Consider the following 19,658-nt stretch of genomic DNA (forward strand, 5'->3'; position numbering starts at 1 on the left):
TGGGCCCATCAGAACACAGAGCCCCACTGCTGATAAGGCAACAAACTGTACATTACCACACGGAATTAGAACATGAGGTCAGTGGCTCAAAGATGAGCAACCACACCTGTTACATGCCCAAAATGAGAATTAAACATAACTACTAATATGATTTTCTCTCAGGTCCTAGTGTATATATTTTGGGTATAAAACCATTAGTGCAGGGGATTTTAAACCGAAATCTTTACATCCAAATAAACCAAATTATATTTCAAATCTTTCTGCCCTCAGGAATGTCAGCTGGGTTTTTAGAAGAATGCCAGCCTCTTTGTACAAGTGTCCACCCTCTTGACTCCCCCTCTAAGTATTTGTGAAATGACAGGGTCTCTGAAAGTCTGGGAGACCATGAGAACAGTTAATAAGACAAGGGCTTTGAGAAATAGTCAAGAAACCTTAAAACCTTAAAGGATTCCAAACGCCACTTGACCCAGCTCTTGTTTTTGACAGAAACAAATGGAGGAATTGATACTTAACAGTACATTAGGTCTGTTCTGGTCCTTTCTTTTTCCTTCACAAATGTATCTTTTAAGTGGAAGACGTTCGATTGCAGGAGAGGCAATAAAGCACAGCCCCTCACAAGCTCAAGTCAATGATGAGGTGTTCAAAGATCTGTGTATTTCCCTTGAAGCTAGAGGTGAAGATGAAGTCCCTGCGGTCAGTGGACACCACAGTGAAGGAGCGTGGTGCCTGGATATACACCTCTTTGAAGCGGTCAAAGAGTTTGTTCTCATCATCCCACAAGTAGATCTGCGAGAAGGTGTAATCGCTTCCCAGAGCCAGGTAGTAACGTTCTTTGAAAGAGAAAGGCTGGAGAATCATTGAGCCACGTGAGGGCAAGGCCTGGATCTCCGCAAACTGTTTGGCACCCCAACGCAGAATTTTGGAGTCACCAATGTAACGCGTCATAGCCAGGTAGAGTTCCTCCTTGATCCTGAAGTGCTTTACAGCTACAACATCCTCCATGTTGGGGATCTCACCCTGCAGGACAAACTTCTGGTTGCTCCGACTCCACTGATAGATCACGGGCACCTGTGAGCGGCTTGCCAAGATAAGGTGAGCTTTCCCATCCAAGTCCAAGAACTCTGCATCTGTGTCGCGGTACCACTCATGCAGCGACTGGTAAGAATAAAAGCCCTTATCGTTCCATTTGTAGAGTGTGGACAGGCCTGCTTTTGAGCTGTCAGCAATCACAAAGAACCAGTCAGAGCCAATCTTGAATGCTTCAATGTCATTGGGCTTGGAGATCTTGGACACCTCAATGTCCTGGAACTTGCTGAATCGGCTTTGGTCCTCATCAAACTTGTAGATGTGGGAACCACCGAAGAGCTGAGCAACGATGACAAAAACCTGATCCTGGATGACAACTGACTTGCACCCTACAATGGACTGACCTGGAATGCAGGGAAAGGGATATAAACAGGACAATAATAAAAGTCAACCAGAATATTCTGAGGAAGTTTGTTAAGGCATCCTCATACCCGTGATGTTGTCGTACGTCCTGAAGTTCATTTCTATGTGGTCCCATTGGAGAACCATACAGCTCTCAGCACTGGGAGCAGCAATAGTCACATAGACATCATTCTTATAGCTGAAAGTGTCAACTGACAGAGACTCAGATGCCACTGACTGATGGAGGACGAAATCTGTGGAAAGGCACATTCTGAATTGAAACTTTCCACAATGTCAACAATTCTAAAAGCAAGCAGCACATAAAAGGGATGACAGTTAGACTAGAGACAAGGCCAGCTGGCTCAGGTGTTTTTCACCTGTTGAGGTGCATTCATCGTGCAAGCTGGTCATATCATTGAGGCGCTTGTCCTTCATGTCCTCCGGTCCAACACACACGACATCTGACACTGTGGCATTGGTGTTCTTCAGCCACGTCATCAGCCACTTGGAACGGCAGTCACATTCAAAGGCATTGCCTCGCAGGTCCCTGCAGGAGAGAGGTACTGTATGTCATTGCAGAGAAGCAAAGTAAACAAGTAATAAGGCACCTTAGAAGAAATGCGTGCGGACAGATCATGAAGAAGAAAACAGGGGACATTGCACTAAGTGACAAACTTACAGCTCTATCAGTGAGTCCAGGTCATTAAAGAGGTCCCTCGGCAAAGCTTTTATGTTGTTGTTTGCCAAAGACCTAGAAATGAATCCATACAAATCATTGCCTTAATTAGGAATATCATAATTTAAATGCAAGAAAATGGAAAAACTTGATTAATATATTGTGCGTAAGTTAAAGTAATATTTAAATGTCTTGACAACTCTGATATAAAAACACAATATTATTCTCATGTACTAGTATATATCTCTATTAATGTTTGACAGTGGTACTGTTAACTTTCAGCAAATAAATATTACAAATGAGACATTTTAACAATGTTTGGGAATGATTTTGAAGGTTGGAACATACAAGTGAGTCAAGTCCCTGAGTCCTCTGAAGGCATATTTGGCTGCAGTCTCTATCTTATTACTTTCAATGAACCTGTGGAAGATAACAATAAAGCAAGAAAATGTTGTCATACACATACTTTGAACACATATGCAGCTGTTTGTGTCAGCGGGGAGGGAAAGTGGCAAGTCACACTTTCCATTTCAGTGACATTCCAGTCTCAAAAAAATAATACTCTTTTAGTTTTATGGATATGATACGGTTTCTGGTGAACTTTGTGCAGTTTAAGACAAAAAATAACTTTGTACAATTAATTCTATAAAGGTTTTGCAAAATACAAATGGTGTATTTTGTGTGCAAATACTACATAGCTTTAAATTCATCTTTAATATATATTTATTTTAAAATGTCTTGTTATTTGCAATGGTTTGGTCAGGATTTGTGCGTGCAGTGATACATATTGCAAATTGTCAGTTCACTCAGGCTTGAGAATTGTTATAAACTCTAATAAAAACAGCATTTGAATGCCAGTAATGCAAGAATAAATACTGCTACATAGTTGGAATAGATATCTTTCTTTTTAGAAATTGGTCGTGGTCAAATGAGTGGAGATTTTTTGAACCACTAGGTGGCGTATGGTCAATACTTTCCTGTCTCATTTACTTTCTAAAAGACCAACATCCAACCACATATCCTTATGCCTATAATAACACTCCTAGAAGACTATTTTTTAGTGTTATTAAATAAGATTTAAGTGCACAATTTGATCCAGTCAGAACTTACAGATACTCCAGATGTGGAAGGCCTGAGAATGCATCATCCCTTACAGTTGTGAGAGAATTGGAATTCAAAAGCCTGTAATGAATAATACAATACACATTAGCAGATGCTGGCTGTTGTATGTCTCTGTCTGAAAAGATGAAATTTCTCAGACAGTGATTTTGCATTTAAAATCGAGCCAAATTCCTAATGCCAACACGTAAAATCACAAGTGGGACGGGTTACGATAACACAATAGTTTATGGCCTCTTCAGTAGGACCATTTCAGTACACTGTGGTACTGGAAAGTGTCAAGAAAAAACACACCTTACCTAACAAACTATTCAAAACAGAGTCCCCTGTCACCTAGACGACTCATCCACAGATGCTTATATTGTACTGTCTGAAATATAACCCATCCTATATCATGATGTAACACACATAAAGCTATCATCTTGTAAAACTCTCACCACAACCCATATCTAGGTTGTAAATCATCATTCAGGTTATGACTTTGGTTAAATGCTCTATATCTTCCATGCCTTTGTTCCTGCTGGCATCACAGCTATCACTATTGGAGTAACAAAGTAGATTGATGGCCTCTGTTAAGTACAATATGGCACTGAAAGCTTTCCAGGTGCCCAACCCTTTTAAAACCTTCCCTGCTAATTGCTTTAACATGCACCGAACAGTCTTACATCATTATTTATTGTCTCTGTATTTAAAGCAATACAAAAGAGAAAGTTAGCGTCTGGACATATGCATGCTTCAAAAGCACAAAACCCTGATACATTAATGCTATTATACATGTCTCTACCAGTATTATACTGCACAGTCTGATGTATTTGTCATGTTTAACACCCACATTTGAGATAAATCTAAGTTTTTAAAGTCACAATAGTGTTTTGAAATCAATCTGTCTGCATAGTTTGGTCCTAAAAGGAGCCTTTGCTACAAGGTAAGGGCAGTACAGTAAATTCTCAACAGAGGAATGATATGCAGTTGAAGTACTCTTACAGTAGCTGGAGGGATGGCATGTGAGAAAACATTGCCTCTTTGACCTCAGAGAAAGTCCCATTGACAATGCTCCTGCAAGAAAGAAGCAAAAAGATTGAACATGAAGCCTCTACAGCGAATCAGATGGTGAAAAAGTGATCAATCAGAGAAAGGACTGCGTTGCCTTTTAACACCAGCTCTTATTAAGATGGTGTACACTATTTAAAAAAATACCGCAGGGGACAACTGGAATGGAACTTAGAAGCCTATGTTGCTGCATATTATACATGCATGTGTCGTGAAAACATCATTTATAGAGCTACTCACAAAGAATTGACGTCGTTGGGGCTAATCCTTGGGACATAGGAGGACCCGACGCAAATGATGGACTCCTTGGAGCAGCTGCATGTTGAAGGACATCGGAAAACCTTCTTCAAATGAGCCGGTTGAGACAGGAAGCAGAGCGACAGAGAAAACAATGCCCAAATCTTGAGAGTTGGCGGCATCTTTCTTGCCGGGCTTGCATGTGTGAGGTTTGCTGAGAGCACCGAGCGAGGCAGATGGCACCGCGCGTTTCCACCCTGCACCATGAAATGCTGCACTGGCTCCCTGACATCAGCAAATCAGCTGCAGCTCCCCTCCGTCCACTTTAATTATTTATTAAGAGTCAGAGCTTCAGCAGGGTAACTGTTGGTTAGAACAACCATGCGCCATATATCGGGGAAAAAAAAGACATTATTAGGATGCGTATGGCAGATGATCTGTCACCGGAATGTCTCACATACAGTTAATGCTTTTAAGGAAACATTTCTGAACACTGGTGGCATTTATTGAAATACAGTTCACTTATATTCGCAGGTATACCGCGTGTTGTCAGCCGTGTAATTATAGACCTTCAAAATAAATGTCGTGACGTCTGTTATTTACGCGTGCACAACTCGATTGGGTTTGTCACATATGTGGGTTATTTATGCAGGTGTTTTACAAAAGTGGTTACTGCAAAACCTTTAGAGTCTAATGCATCACATGCGGTTCTCTTCATGAAAGCCCCTGAGACAGTGATAGCCAGGAAGTGATATATTGTTACTGAGATACATGTTACATCCAATTAGCTACAGTATGGAGTCCCCCTCCTCCTTACATACAGAGGCTCTCAGAGGCGCATCACTGCAGCACCATGGACAGCGCTTCTGCCCAGCTGGAAGGGCTCTTAAACTGAATACAGTGGCTATACTCAATGCATATGTAGTCATCATGTGTGTATGCAGTATATGTAGGGACACCTGCATCGACATAAGGTAGGACACCGTATTTAACAAACAGCTAGAAGTGGAATGTTGGACTTAAGTGAATGATAGAAGTAAAAATCCTTCAGATTTACTCCTTCACTTTAATCCTAAACAGGACAGTAAATATAATAACATTACCTTAATCCGTGTGGTTGTTTCAGAGTTTTAGAATGATTGCATGTACAAATGGAAGTTTTTTTTAGGGTCAATATAAATGATCAGCTCATAAGACACATCACATTCATAAGCCAGATCAAGAATGCAGCATATACCTGTATTTTAAAACAATACTACAAAAAAATAAATGTTTGAATGCAATTCTAAATTCATAGAACACCGACAAAACGTACTATATAATACTGAAGACAAAGAAGAAAAAAACTTTATTCAAAATCAATTATTTTTGGGACAATGTTATTCAACTCACACACATCAGGAATTAAACCATTGTTTTTCATATGCCAAAATATGTTAGGGCCAAGTCGAGCAATTTCATGATAAACTGACATGTGAATGATACAAAAGAAAGAAACTTTCCACTTTACCAAATCATAGTTGTTTTGTTCTTGAATTTCTATGAATTTGCCAATTCATTTTTTACATTTAATTTTATCCATTTGCATTTAGCAAGCATGCGAACAACAAGAATTTTATTTATCCCCCCCCCCCCCCTTTTTTTTCCAATTCTACTGGCTTGTTGGTAACCTGATCCTATCGAATAAACAATTTTGTATCAAAAGTTAAATCCTTGATCTTGAACATGAATGACAACTCCTGCTTTGAGCACACATGAGTTTAATAAGGTGATCAACTGAGAGCTACTCTAACAGGCACACTCTGATGTAAGATAAACTACCCAGGTCAATATTATTATATAAGTCAGAAGCTGAGAAGGCCAATGTTGTTGTCAACAGTGGTGGCAGCAGGTTGGCCCCATATACCAGCCAGCTGCAATGCCCCTACTGGTACCAGTCTGGTAATAGAGAACCCAATTGGTACCAGTCTGGTAATAGAGAACCCAATTGGTACCAGTCTGATAATATAGAAACCTATTGGTGGTTGGTGAACTGTGGCCCCTTTGGTAATGAGGCTGTTAATCTGTGGCCCTGACTGTGCAACTATGGCACTCAATCATCACTGAACTCTATTTGGCAGCTGCCCGGAGCACAGAGTCATTTGTCATCCAGCAACTTATGATTGAGTGTGAGGAGTAAAGATTTAGGAGGCACATTTTTAAAGGCAGTTTGTTTGGGTGCGGAGGGATTAAGGTAAACAACGATTTGGATTTAAGGAGACATGAGGCTGCAAGTGTCTGTTGTTGCTATTTTAAGAAAACACTGATGATAAGCTAATGTACCTGGGTTGTAGAGTGGCCCGTTTACCCCAATATATTTATTTTGAACTGTTTCCTTATGACAATGCCTGACACGGATGAACTCTGATTGCAAGCAAACAAATGTGGATGCCTTTTCTGATTTACACACTGCAGCAGACTAGATCAATAGAGAGGAGGGTCCTTTAAAGCTGTCCAGCATAAAAACTGGGGCCTGATTCTCTTGATCCCCACAGCATCTCTGCAACCTCAGCAAAAGACGGCGGAAACCAAGCAAACTGGTAACACAGAATGGAAAGCGAAGAGAAAGACAAAAATAAATCCTATCTGGACAAGGAAAACACCAGCTCTACAACTCTGCATCTCCTGTGAGGAGGCAGACAGCTTCATTCCAAATGTATTGTTGAACATTCAGAATCAGGTGAAGTTGTCTTTATTTGGACTAAAGCTGAAGCAACATTTGCTGCTGCAAAAGAAGCAGACAAGAAAATAGATGTTCTGTGAAAACCACTTCTCCTTCTCAGGGTGCTGCACTGTACCAGAGCTGCCTTTGTTGATGGTTCCATACATCCTTGGAAAAGTGAAATTGTGCTGATACAGCACCCTTATCTATCTGCCTCCGGTCCACTCTCAAAGGCTGCTGGGTGGATCGGTTCTGTTGTTGCTATTGCGACACATGCATTCAGACCTGCGTTACAAATTGCAACATGTGCTGACCTTGCTATCCCCAAGCACACCTGGACCCAGCACAGACACAGCAACTATGGCAGCTGGTACTTCCACTTCTCACACACACACACACACACACACACACACACACACACACACACACACACACACACACACACACACACACACACACACACACACACACACACACACACACACACACACACACACACACACACACACACACACACACACACACACACACACACACACACACACACACACACACACACACACACACACACACACACACACACACACACACACACACACACACACACACACACACACACACACACACACACACACACACACACACACACACACACACACACACACACGAGTGTTAGAACTATCATAAAATGCAGTGGCTTCAATTACACATGCACTATGCTTTCAAACAGCAATCATCTGCATTATGAAGGAGAGGGCACAGGGAGAACCTGGACAGTGCAGTATCAAAATATAGATTAATCATCAGTCAGTGAGGCTTTGGTAGGAGTCTATTTTTATGCCTCAGGCCACTACATGCACTGCTTCCTAATGACTGTCATTGGACAGTAGAAGGAAAAACACAAGACTTAAGAAAACCTGATTAAAGATCAATCCCCCTGGTGACGTTGTGGCTAAAATCCAAATCTATCCTACGCTGTGTAACAGCATATAAGTTAACTACATATTCTATAAATTGTTAAATCTTACATACAGTACACGTTCAGTGAACATTTCCTTTAGTGAACACAGGAGTGATCTATGTTTGGTGTACCTAATTGATTATCTGTTCTTCTGCGATCGCTTCCACTACCACAGCCTGAAAGTAAATGAGCTAATCTAATACACTGGCTTCAGCTGGAGATAATGGTTTGGTATCACATTACAACACACTGCAGAAGATGGCACAACATACTGCATTATAAAAGGTATATTGTTTCATATATCAATGAGTGGGAAAGCCAACTGTAATCCCCAAACAGAATGCAGATAAGTATGCAAAATCACGTGTCTGTGTAACATAAGCAAAGAAAAGGGGTTCACAATTATTTTACAGCATGGTCTTCAATCTGTAGTTAAGGTCGAGAAGAGCGTTCATTTATGCTAAGCTGGTCTGGTCAGCTCAGGTGTTATGTGCAGGGCTGTTAACCCCGCTTTCTCTCCCTTTCTCGCAAATCTTTATGTGAAAATTTGTGCATGTTCTCTGGCTGAGGTATCGTCTGACTGCTGCGATCCCCTCTGTGAATTCAGGATGTACTTTTGTAAGTATGGTTCTCGAGCTGAGAGAGGTTTGTTATAGAACATTTCATCCCATAACTTCACTTTGGAGGCTTTAGATAGGTTTAATTCAGATAAATGACACACAGGAGGTACACATACAGAAGTATTCAACATATACAGACAACAATGCAGGAGAACAACCATACGCTCCTGAGCATTTGCACGTTTGTGTAATTACAATATCTACTAATTAGCACACCTTCACAGAGGAGAGAATTAATCAGTAACATCAGCTTGTGTCAATTTTGTTTGTAATGAACACGTGCAAGGAGTTTCATCACCAGCTGTTGCTGCTGAGCTCAAGTCTTTGACCTTATTACAAAGTCTGGATTAATAATCTGTCAGCCATTCAAAACACACCAAATTCAAATCAGGGTGAGATGGAAGTGCAGGCAGTAGAGCTTAAAGCTCAAACTGAGTCTCTGTATCGACTTTACCTCTTGAAAGTTCTCTTATTTTAGCTCAATCACTCATTCTCCAGATGTGGAGTCATGTCCTCCAGGCTTGATGGAAGTTCTGGTGAACTACATTTTGCATCATTCCCCTCTTTCTTCAGGGTCTTCAGGCACTTGTCAAGCCTTTTGATGCACACTTTCACATCTTCCCGAGTGATACCCACAGCTGAGGCAGCATTAAGATAAGGACAGGGGTATGCCTCAGAGTGCGACATAAAGCCCCGGAACGTGTGTCCGCTTATGGTCTGCTCCTTGCCCAGCGGTATTACCCTACGAACATGGGTGAAAAGCAAGGATAAGGCGGCACAATGATGATTATTTAGCATGCTGGGAAACAACTATAATTTTAAAAAGTTTTTTACAGCTTTAACCTGGCTTAAGCCTAAGCTATTCACATAACAGACAACTGCTATTATTTAAACAAAATAAATAAGGAAGTTCCCTAGACATTAAAGTATTTACTATCCTAAACTACGCATTATCAAACAAACTCTGGTCCAATTAGCAATGCTGTATTCTTCTGTTTTAGGTGACAGCTCAATAGCTCACAACTCTGTGTCTCTTGAACTGTCTACCCAGTTAGGATGATCTTTATTGAATTACACAGAGAACGCTACTGTTAATGTCAAAAACATTGTACAGTATATTTGGTAGCATTCATTTGGAGTCGGGCTTCTGGTCACCTGATGAATGTGTGTCCAATATTCCCTCTGCTTTTAGCTGTTGTTGTCTCCAACACCTGAGGGAAATATCTGACCATTTAACTGATAAATGCTCCACTCTGTTCATAAGCTAGTTGCTATCTTTGTCTGCTGTTTGGTGCTAGGCAGGTAGTGCGCAGTGGGTTTTGAAAGGTTTTTTGCAAACAGCTGCCTGATTCACTGTGAGTGAACTGGAATCTGTTGGAGAACTGGAGAGCGCAAAACTGCATGGTTAATATTAATAATAGAAGTTTTAAATAGCATTCTTTAATTGAGATCATACTTGGCTCGGCTTCATGGCATCCTATCTGGCCAGGTAACTATTGGAAGTGATTTATACCCTTTCCCCACCAAAACTAGCACTTATTCAAACGCAGGATAACTTGCTAAAATAGGCGACTTCTTTCCCATCGACAGTAGATGATTATAGCTTTCTGCCAGTAGCCAGTTAAAACATGCGGCAGAAGTTACAGACGGTGGTTACGTGCGTCATAGCATGCCACCGGAAAAGGGGGCAAAAATTAATGTGCTATGGATGCTGACTGTGACCTTTACCACTGAAAGTGTTGGTGTTTTTTTTGTCCAGTGGGAAAGGGGCTTTATTGTGTCCTTGCAAGAAAGACTTATCTTGTGAGTCAGCTGATGCCAATTGTCATCTATGGAAAGCTTCATTCAGAAAAGTAAATTGCTTTACAAACTATTTTTTGTGTTTTAAAGCAGAAATCAGAGACATGAGGCAGCATGGTGTTATCATTGTACTGCAACTTTAAAGTGTTTCAAAGGAGGATATTTGAAGTGAGAAAATGAGTCTGCAATACTGTAAACAATAGGCATGAAATTTGGCCGGGTTTCCCCACTGTCAGCACCGTTTAGATTCACTTTAATGTAAAATCAATTACCGGCTAGGTATTAGGACTATGGGTATGACAGAGACCATTATGGGAGAGAAATGCATTGTAATACAGTGTTGATTTCTGTTAATATGTCTAATAGCTCAATGTTGATGTGAAAAAAGCCAGCTGCCTATTTTACAGTATTCATGGTTAGCACACAAAATACTATATATTATATGAAGTGTCTGTATTTTGTAGCATTTCCGATATTTTAATATCTGCCTCATATCCTGCAATAAATTAGAAAGGTTTATGGGTGTCATTAAAGCATAAATCTTAAAAGTCATCGCTTAAGAGATACATGGAGATACATGGATAAAAGATTCGACTGAGCTCTACACTTTGACCACAGGAAATGCTCACTTGAAAGAGAGAAAGGAAGGAAGTGTTTCTTTGATGCTTTTTTTCTTTTAAACACAGCCATGAGTGCATTAAAATCTGAACAACACAAAACAATCATGACATAATGGCCCAAATAAATCATTCATTCAGGATATTTTAATTATTTAGATGGGCTCCCATGCTTAGTAAAAACCCACTGAAGAGAAAAATGGAAAAAACAGATGACAAAAAGGATTTGGAGATTTTTGCAGCCATGTGGCAACAATGAAGGGTTGATAAATCCTCCTCCCTCCTGCTAAGAAAAAAACACTCCCAGTAGGGAGGGAGAATATGGCTGTCACTGTTTGTGCCTGCTGTCCCAGTGGAGACACAACGGCTCTGCGGATTGTAATGGAAACATCCTGTTAAATTAAGAGGTGGCCTTGAAAGGTTTGGCAGTCTAATCATCTAAAGTAGTTTCTGGTCCACAAGATTGAGAAGATCCATCTGGCTGATTGCCGACTCCCACTGGCCATTTGGTTTGGCAACACAAAGCTAATCCCCCTACATTTCGGACTTTTGTGACATGTGAAATCACTCCCTAACACACCCAAATTCACACACATGCATCTCCACAAACTTGTTTTCAATCCCCCCATTTCCTGGCCAGAGTGTGTCCATGCCCTTGCAAAGTTTTCATACCTGGCTCCTGACACTTGCCGGGTGAACAACATGGAGCCCAGCTGAGTCACCGCCTTATTGCTCTCAGCCTGGAGACCATCCAGAGACATGGCTGGAGGAGAGAGGTGTCACACCCAACACACATATACACAATGGTTACATGAAAAATTCAGACAATGTTCCAATGTAGGGTCAGAAATGTAGCTTTCAACACAAAAAATACGTGGACAAAATATACAGTGTGTAGATCTAGTGGACTGTAGCGGGGACACAGAGCTTACCCAGTGAAATGGGGTTATGTGGGGTGTGAAGCAATCTCTCCCCGTGTGCAGAGGCTAGACTCTTCAGCTCCTCAGCCAGGAACAAATAGATCTCCTGCAGGACATGCAGACACAGAGAAGAGGCATAGAGAGACAGCGCTAGAGGGGGCAGGGGCGATACGAAAGAACTATAAATAGTAGCACAACGGTCTTTTCAAGCTCTGCCACAGTCTTATTTTAGCAGCAGCAGCCTTGCTTTTATTGCTAATCAAGCAAATCTACATGCAAGCAGGCTTGTCCATGTCCAACCCCTCCCTTCCCCCCTTTTACTCATTCCCCTGCCTGCTTGACTGGCTGTCTGTATTTCCCTCCAAACTTCAGCACAAGCAATTTGCCCACTTCCTCTCCTTCTCTGGCCAGGACCTCCTCCACATCACACATCCACCTCTGGGATCAATTAGAGAGGCAGGAGAGGAGGAACACATGTTGTTATCTGGAGATTTTAACATGTTTAAAAGTGCTGACAAAGTGTGTTTGGTTCAGAGTCTCAAAGCAGTGCGTGGAACACTGAATAAGGGCCCGAAGATGTTACGAGCCGAAGTCAGGTGGGGAAGCTGCACAACAACACATCGCAGTGTTTTCGTTGCTGGCTCCCAGCACCAGATTCCCCAGTGAAGCACTGCAGATTAAAGGACCTGCTCTCTGTAACAGTGTGTGTGTGTGTGTGTGTGTGTGTGTGTGTGTGTGTGTGTGTGTGTGTACACTGCATACTCTGCTGACTCATACATTTCTTATTTGAAAGCATCAAGAAGGAAAATATTTTCTGTCATGAGTCAAACACAAACAGCCTTTCAATGATGTCAAGTGTCTCCAAGTGTCCCTTATTTTCTAATAACAATGGGTTACTTTATCATCCCTGGAGAGGAGGGGTGCAAGTGGTGGAGTGAATGCACGGCTACGACTCTGCAGACAATAAGTGCGTGTGTGATGACTGAATCTCATCCTTACCAAAAAACACACATCATCTGCTGTTTCTTTGCAATATATAGACTTTTTTAATGGATACATGAGGCTGTAAATTAATCTCAAAAGGTGAAATGTCTGAATTATTTAAAGCTTTTGACCCCGTGGGGGGATGTGAGGAAATCACTCAGTTCTGCAGACACTATGGAAAACTGGTCCTGGACATTAATTATGCATAATGTGGACCAAGAGAAATCCATAAGCCTTGATGGTGTCGGGTCATGCGAGAAGCCGGAGGTATTTCCTTGATGTATATTTCTGCCGTGGAGTCGAATTTTACGCATATGCCATTATTAGGTATCATTTTTAGGTTTAGGTCCAGTTTGTAAGAAGACAAAATATTATTGAAGGCTTTTGCTAATAGAGCATGTCAGAAAACTACATCCTCCTATAGCTTTAGAAGATTAAACAATAGTCATTTATTTCTGTATCCTGCCTGATGTCTGAGCATCAACAGAAACAGATATAGTCCAGTACATTTATGGTACAGCAGTTCAGAAGTGGGCGAGTGCTGCAGTGCCTACCACTTGACGAGGGAGATGCTGCATTGAGTAAGTCTGCTTTAAACCAGAGAGCCACCAGGGGATGTTTTCTGAAACTTCTGGATCAATTTTATCTTCCTATAGCACACTCCTCCCTCTATAAAGCTCATTGCTTGCTCAAGTTGAAAGTCTCATTTTTTTAGTCAGACTGCAGGTAAAGAGCTATACACTACACACACACCCACCCACACACACACAGTCATAGCATGATCCACTGCAATTCAATACAACTTATGTAAGCTGTTCTTTTCACTCTCAGGGGAAAGATGTTGACACAGCACGCACAGAAACATATTGAGACTGACATTGCTGCAGTGTTTTTATACCAGTCCTTATTGTTCTTATCATACAAGCTGGAAGCAAACATTATCACTATAAAGGGTGATGTGTGCATGCCCTCACCTTTCTTTCAGACAGGAGTTTCTTGTAGCCGCTGGCTCCCAGAGTGAGAAGGGTGATGAGGACGTCAAGGGAAGGTGAGGCCGATGCTCGACCTGGAAAAAGAAGGACAACGAGTGACTTTGTTAAGCAGCAGTGTGCAAAGTTAAATTTAGGTATAATATCCACTCTCCACATTAACCTTTTAACAACAATAATCAATTGAATACTGAACAAAATGACTACATAAAATAAACCCTCAAGTATCAAAAGCAGGCATAGAATAACTGGTCAGCATCTTAGTTTGGTTTACTTATTCTTTGATCCCAGAGTTCCTGTTTTGAAGGGGAAGACTGAATTTTCATTGGATTTGTAACATAATAACAATATATTTGATATTACTAAAGTAACCCATTGTATTGATGGTAATTTATATTATTAATAATTATAAATATTATTCATATTAATGATGGCCTATTCTCACAGAACATTATCAAAAAGCAGATTTTCTACTATGAAGCACTGAAAACAAATCTGCTGTGTTTATTAAAAACACAAAGCAATGACAATCTAATTAAAAAATAGAACAACAAGATTAAATAATATGGATTATGGCAGGACTACATTGTCCATGATGTCACTTTGTGTAGCTCATCCATAGTTTTAAAACTTACCTGGGTACATCTGGCTTATCTCCTGGATGAAAGACTCATCAAAACCTGCAATTATGGCACCACCTACTGGTACCATAAAATTCTTGTCCAAGCTCTGCACAAAGGCATCAATTCTTCCAACACGAGCCCCCTGATGAAAGACAGCAAAGAAAAATACCAACCATTATATCTGTTACCAATGTGTAAAGTACTAAGAAATCATGACAGTGAAAATGCTTACAAATCATACATGTCTATTCAGAGATGCAGATTACAAGTGAAGACAAGCACAACTATTGCTTAAAAAAGAAAATGAGAGATGGGTTGGGGATAAGAGGTACCGACCTGTTGTAAAAGGTGCATGCATTTAGAAGACTGTACTCCGTATGCGTTGTTTACTATGTGGGGAATATTATGTTTGGCACACACAGTGGCCAGCTCCTCAAGCCTATAAGACAGGATCATAAATATTCATAAATGATTAACTCTATGCATTCCTTACAAATCAACCACACTGATGTCTAGAAAATCCTAAGGGGATAACTGAAAACTAGTTTGACCTGTCAGGGACCCGTGGGGCAAAGCAGGATGTGGTTGAATGAACACAGAGGATGTTCTCGGCTCCAAGCTCCTCGATCTTGTGCTCAACTGCTTCCAAGTCTGTCCGCAGCTCATCGCCCTCAAGAACATTCTCCACCACGACCGGTTCAAAGCCTGTTGGAACAGTCAGATATGAGCGAAAGACCTCAGATGTATTTGCATGTGTTTCTATGAAGAGGCAGCACACTTTGAACTAGCATAGGGGTCAAATTCAAACAGAAAGTGAAAAAGAATTGCCTATAACACAAGTAATTCAACTTTACATGGCACTGTTTCAGAAATACTCCACTTAAAAATCACTTTCTGCTGCCTTATTTCTCACACCAATGTCGCCTGTGAGCAGGATGTTAATCTGATACTCACCTGCTGTGATCATGGCTTTGAAACAGGACTTCTGGTCGATGCGAGGCCATATGATGTAGCGAGCCTTGGGTCTTCGATGACGAAGGGTCAAAAAGCACAGAGTCAGGCTCATTCCTGTTGCCATGGGAACTACAAAGCAGCTCGCCACACTCCGGACACCTGTTATACAGAAGAAACAAAGCATCCATTTGTATTTTTTCCGTTTACACCTACAAGAATTAAGAACACTTCTCACCAGGACTAATTCTCAGCCTATTGTATCCCTGATGATGTCATCGGCGTTATCCCAGCTTGGATTTAAGACTTAAAAACTGTGCTTACATTATTAACTTGAAGAGTGGGGTTTGAAAGAAGTGGGTGGTCGGGGGTCTAATGAAAGATGACACTGGGTTGCATTATAGGAAATATACAGTAGGAGCTTATGCTTCTGGAGTCTGACCCACACCAGGGACAAAAAAAATCACTGCACTTGTATGTTGTTGTATGTGCAATACTCAATCTCTGGAGTGGCTCTTTAAGATTTCTTTTTGTTTCTTTCTTTAGTCATAGAATGCATAAAAGAGATGGATGTAGCTACAGTGATGTCATCCATTGGTGGACAATTATCAGCGGGTTGGCAGGGATCTGGGCGCTGGCGCTGTTCATCTGCACTGTACTATCTACTGTGCAGGAACAAAAAGCTGATAGGTTGAGGAATGGCAGTTTTCCACAAGTTATCAGCTAACACTAGCACTAGCTAGCTAGCTTAGTTAGCAAGGTGCAACCGAACACTGAATTTTTAGGCAACCAAAATGTTACAATTATTTTGAATACAATTAATTTAATAAAACTAAAACACACTGGTAGAGGGTCAAAGTAATAAGACTTTAACACTTACAACAACCCAAACGAGTGAAGTATATTTTAATGTACACAGTGCCATGAATAGGCATGCTAAGGGTCTAACCTGACGCTAGCATGGCGACCAGACCTGTCAATCACAACGTAGCCATGTCCTAAAGCATGCCCTGCTTTATCGTTTATTTTACTTAAAATGGGGCTGTAATTTACAAAATGAGCATCATGCTGTATTGAAGAAGACTTGAAACTAGTGTTTGAGACCACTAAAGAGACCTCTATACAATCTGACTCCTGTTTGCAGTCAGTCGAGTCACCCCGTTGGACACAAAGAATGCAAGTTTAAGGCACTTCTGCCTTGGCTTTACTTTTTTGACCCAGAAACTACGATCATCTCCTTTACACACTGTATGGTCAAAGCAAGTATTTACAAAGTATTTTATGTCCTTAGTTTGAATTAAGAGATTCACACCTGAGAGCTTTAAGATGTCCAACACAACCGAGTTGGTCAGCTTGTTAAGCAGACTGGATCCTGCAGCTTTGGGCTGAATAGCAGCAATGTCACCTGACCGACCTATGCCATGGATCAACCTGCATAAAACAGCTGAATGTCACAACAGGAACCGTTAAACAACTTCCTATAATTGAAGCATCCAAATCTGGTATTTCACTATTCACTAATGGACATTTGTATGGCTGATACTTCTGAATATACTAGAGCCTGACCATTACATCGGTATGGGCAATTTATTTTACAAATCATAGATAAATCCGTTTCAGTGTTTATGTTGGCTAGTTAGAGGATCTTGATTTATGATGTTTCTTCTATGCTTTCAAACTTATATACATAATTTGGGTCTTTAATAACCAAATGAATGGGGCCCTTATCAAAAATGCTTATATTAAAAACAGCTGATGTATACCATTATGGATTTTATCCAATGTTGTGTGACTGGTAAAGTATAAAAGCTGAAAGACAAAAACATAAATCTACCATAAATGAAGTATAATAATAATTCATGTAAAAACTTGAACCTGTAATGTCGTCTAGCCACAAGGCTGGATGCCACCCGGCCTTCCCTCTCTCCTACACCACAGTTGCCGAGGAAGTTATTGCTGTCCATCACAGCCAGCTCATTCAGGAAGAGCTCTACGGTGCTCTCACTCCACCCCTCCTCTGGACACTTACCCTGCCACATACACAACATGAAAAGTGGGTGATCCTACAGTGACTGCAGTGACCCTGAGGAAACATGGAGGCAGCCGTAGACCTTACCTGCTCCAGTAAGTGTCTGATGAGCTGCTCATGACTACGACGCGCCTGGCTCCCCTGTCGGACGTAAGAGGATGAAACGATCTTCTCACTCAGGCTGAAGTTTTCACTGTTCATCTCTGTCAAACAAACACCTTTATGTTAACATTAGCTGACAACTCTCGGGAACATATGGGAATAATATTTCAAACAAAAATACTTAATTGTACTTGATGTTCATCTTCAAGGATGAAATAAAACAATTATAACAAATCATGTCCATTATTTGTCTCTCCACTTTTCATAGCCAGCATTTGTTTGTCCAACTTACTTAGCCTAGTTCATAATTCTGTAATACATTTAATGGACCCTTATAAGTATGTTTACATAATTTGTTCATGAAATAAATAATTCTATAAATCAACCAAACTCCTAAATATAATTTTTGATCATATTGTTCTCATAAATGCTTTGGTATCTTTTCTGTCCTAAAGAACAAAACCAGTCGACATGATTAACCCTAGAACACCATTGCGGGCTGGTTTTCACCCGAGCAAATACATTTATGTGATTTTCATTATGCTGTGTTTATCCGAGTGTCACGGGCCTCTGGGTAGCTTCAGCATTATCTTTGACATCTTTGATGGCATGGGTGTGTTCCTAATCCAAAACACACTTTTTCCTACCGCCACATGTTTAGCAATAGTGATAGAAGCTAAAGTAGGTTTATCCAATCTCCATCACTGCTTCAATCCCTGAACCCTGAGCAGACACTACCCAAATTACCCAATTAAAAATGTCTGTAGAGTTTATGAACATGGAAATTGTGGAAATTTCAAGGTGTCTTGTGAAAACAATAGTATGCGTTACTGAAACAGAGTAGCAGAAAAAGAAAATCTACATGGATGTCTTATAGTTAAGGTTATAACGTTATTTATTTCCAGTGTCACAGAAGTACTTTTACTTAAATAAAAGCAGTAATACCAACCTGTAGAAATACTCTCTTACAATTCAAAGACCTGCATTTAAAATGTTGATAAAAGTACAAAAGTAGTATAATCAAAATGATCATCTAATTATTGATATCTTTATGTCAATACCACTTTAATGTTGCAGCTGATACAGTTGGAGCTAATTTAAATTACTGTATACACTGTCTGTTATGTTGTATGTATATATGTCAATCTGTTACAATATATGTAATCTGTAAAGTAACTAAAGTTACCGAATAAATGTAAAAAAAAATGCAATATTTCCTCTGCGAAGTAGTAAAGCAGAAATATAAAGTGGATTAAAATGCAATTACTGTTACTCAAGTACAATTTTGAGCTACTTGTACTTTAGTTAAGTATAGTTTGGGAGTAAATGTACTTAGTTACTTTGCACTACTGTGTATTTCTCTCTCACGATGACTGCTTTCTGCCTGCTGCCCTCATTTCACCTTAGCCGAGGTTTAAGAGCCAAACATCAGAGAAAAGCACCCGACTCTGAGTTATATCGATGTTAAACAACCCCCTGCCCACCAAACAAGTTGTAAATAGACATTGGTTAATTAATAACTGCTAAAGTTAGCTGTTAGCATGGTAACAATTTGATAAGCTGCAGCTTCGAGTTATTGCTGCTACCACTTAGACAAGCGAAGCTAATGTTTCGCCGCGAACAACAAGCCCGCACAGCTTCAACAGGGCTGCTGCGGGAGACGATGACATTTACCTCACAGCTTCTCACGGAGACTACCCGGGTTCAAACATAGGTTTCACACCGTCAACCCGCCTCCCAACTGCAGACTATCCACAGACCGGGGGAGAAAGCAGCGAGGAAGCGCAGGAGCTTCTTCTTCTTCTTCTTCTACTTCTTCTTTTTGGCAGCTTGTATATAGTGTTGCTCTAC

At 40.6% G+C, this 19,658-nt stretch overlaps 2 protein-coding genes across 2 annotated transcripts; both read right to left on the reverse strand.

Annotated features, from left to right (window-relative positions):
- lgi2a (leucine-rich repeat LGI family, member 2a) lies at nucleotides 1–4,776 on the reverse strand (the record flags this gene model as incomplete). Its single annotated transcript, XM_083937180.1, has 8 exons — nucleotides 1–1,430; nucleotides 1,518–1,682; nucleotides 1,806–1,975; nucleotides 2,108–2,179; nucleotides 2,453–2,524; nucleotides 3,215–3,286; nucleotides 4,208–4,279; nucleotides 4,514–4,776. 8 exons carry the CDS (start codon nucleotides 4,774–4,776, stop codon nucleotides 613–615), a joined length of 1,704 nt encoding a protein of 567 aa, XP_083793306.1. The 3' UTR covers nucleotides 1–612.
- A 3,767-nt stretch (nucleotides 4,777–8,543) lies between these two features.
- On the reverse strand, nucleotides 8,544–19,556 carry sepsecs (Sep (O-phosphoserine) tRNA:Sec (selenocysteine) tRNA synthase). The gene is made up of 12 exons (XM_083937072.1): nucleotides 19,482–19,556; nucleotides 17,793–17,908; nucleotides 17,552–17,706; nucleotides 16,989–17,107; nucleotides 15,680–15,838; nucleotides 15,277–15,430; nucleotides 15,062–15,164; nucleotides 14,738–14,867; nucleotides 14,088–14,179; nucleotides 12,142–12,235; nucleotides 11,882–11,972; nucleotides 8,544–9,534 (listed from the first exon to the last, which is right to left on the reverse strand). The coding sequence occupies exons 2-12, from the start codon at nucleotides 17,904–17,906 to the stop codon at nucleotides 9,276–9,278; spliced, it is 1,470 nt and encodes a 489-aa protein (XP_083793198.1). The 5' UTR covers nucleotides 17,907–17,908; nucleotides 19,482–19,556; the 3' UTR covers nucleotides 8,544–9,275.
- Between the last annotated feature and the right edge of the window lie 102 nt (nucleotides 19,557–19,658).

This window comes from Echiichthys vipera, assembly GCF_963691815.1.
Source record: "Echiichthys vipera genome assembly, chromosome: 22".
Taxonomy (NCBI): domain Eukaryota; kingdom Metazoa; phylum Chordata; class Actinopteri; order Perciformes; family Trachinidae; genus Echiichthys; species Echiichthys vipera.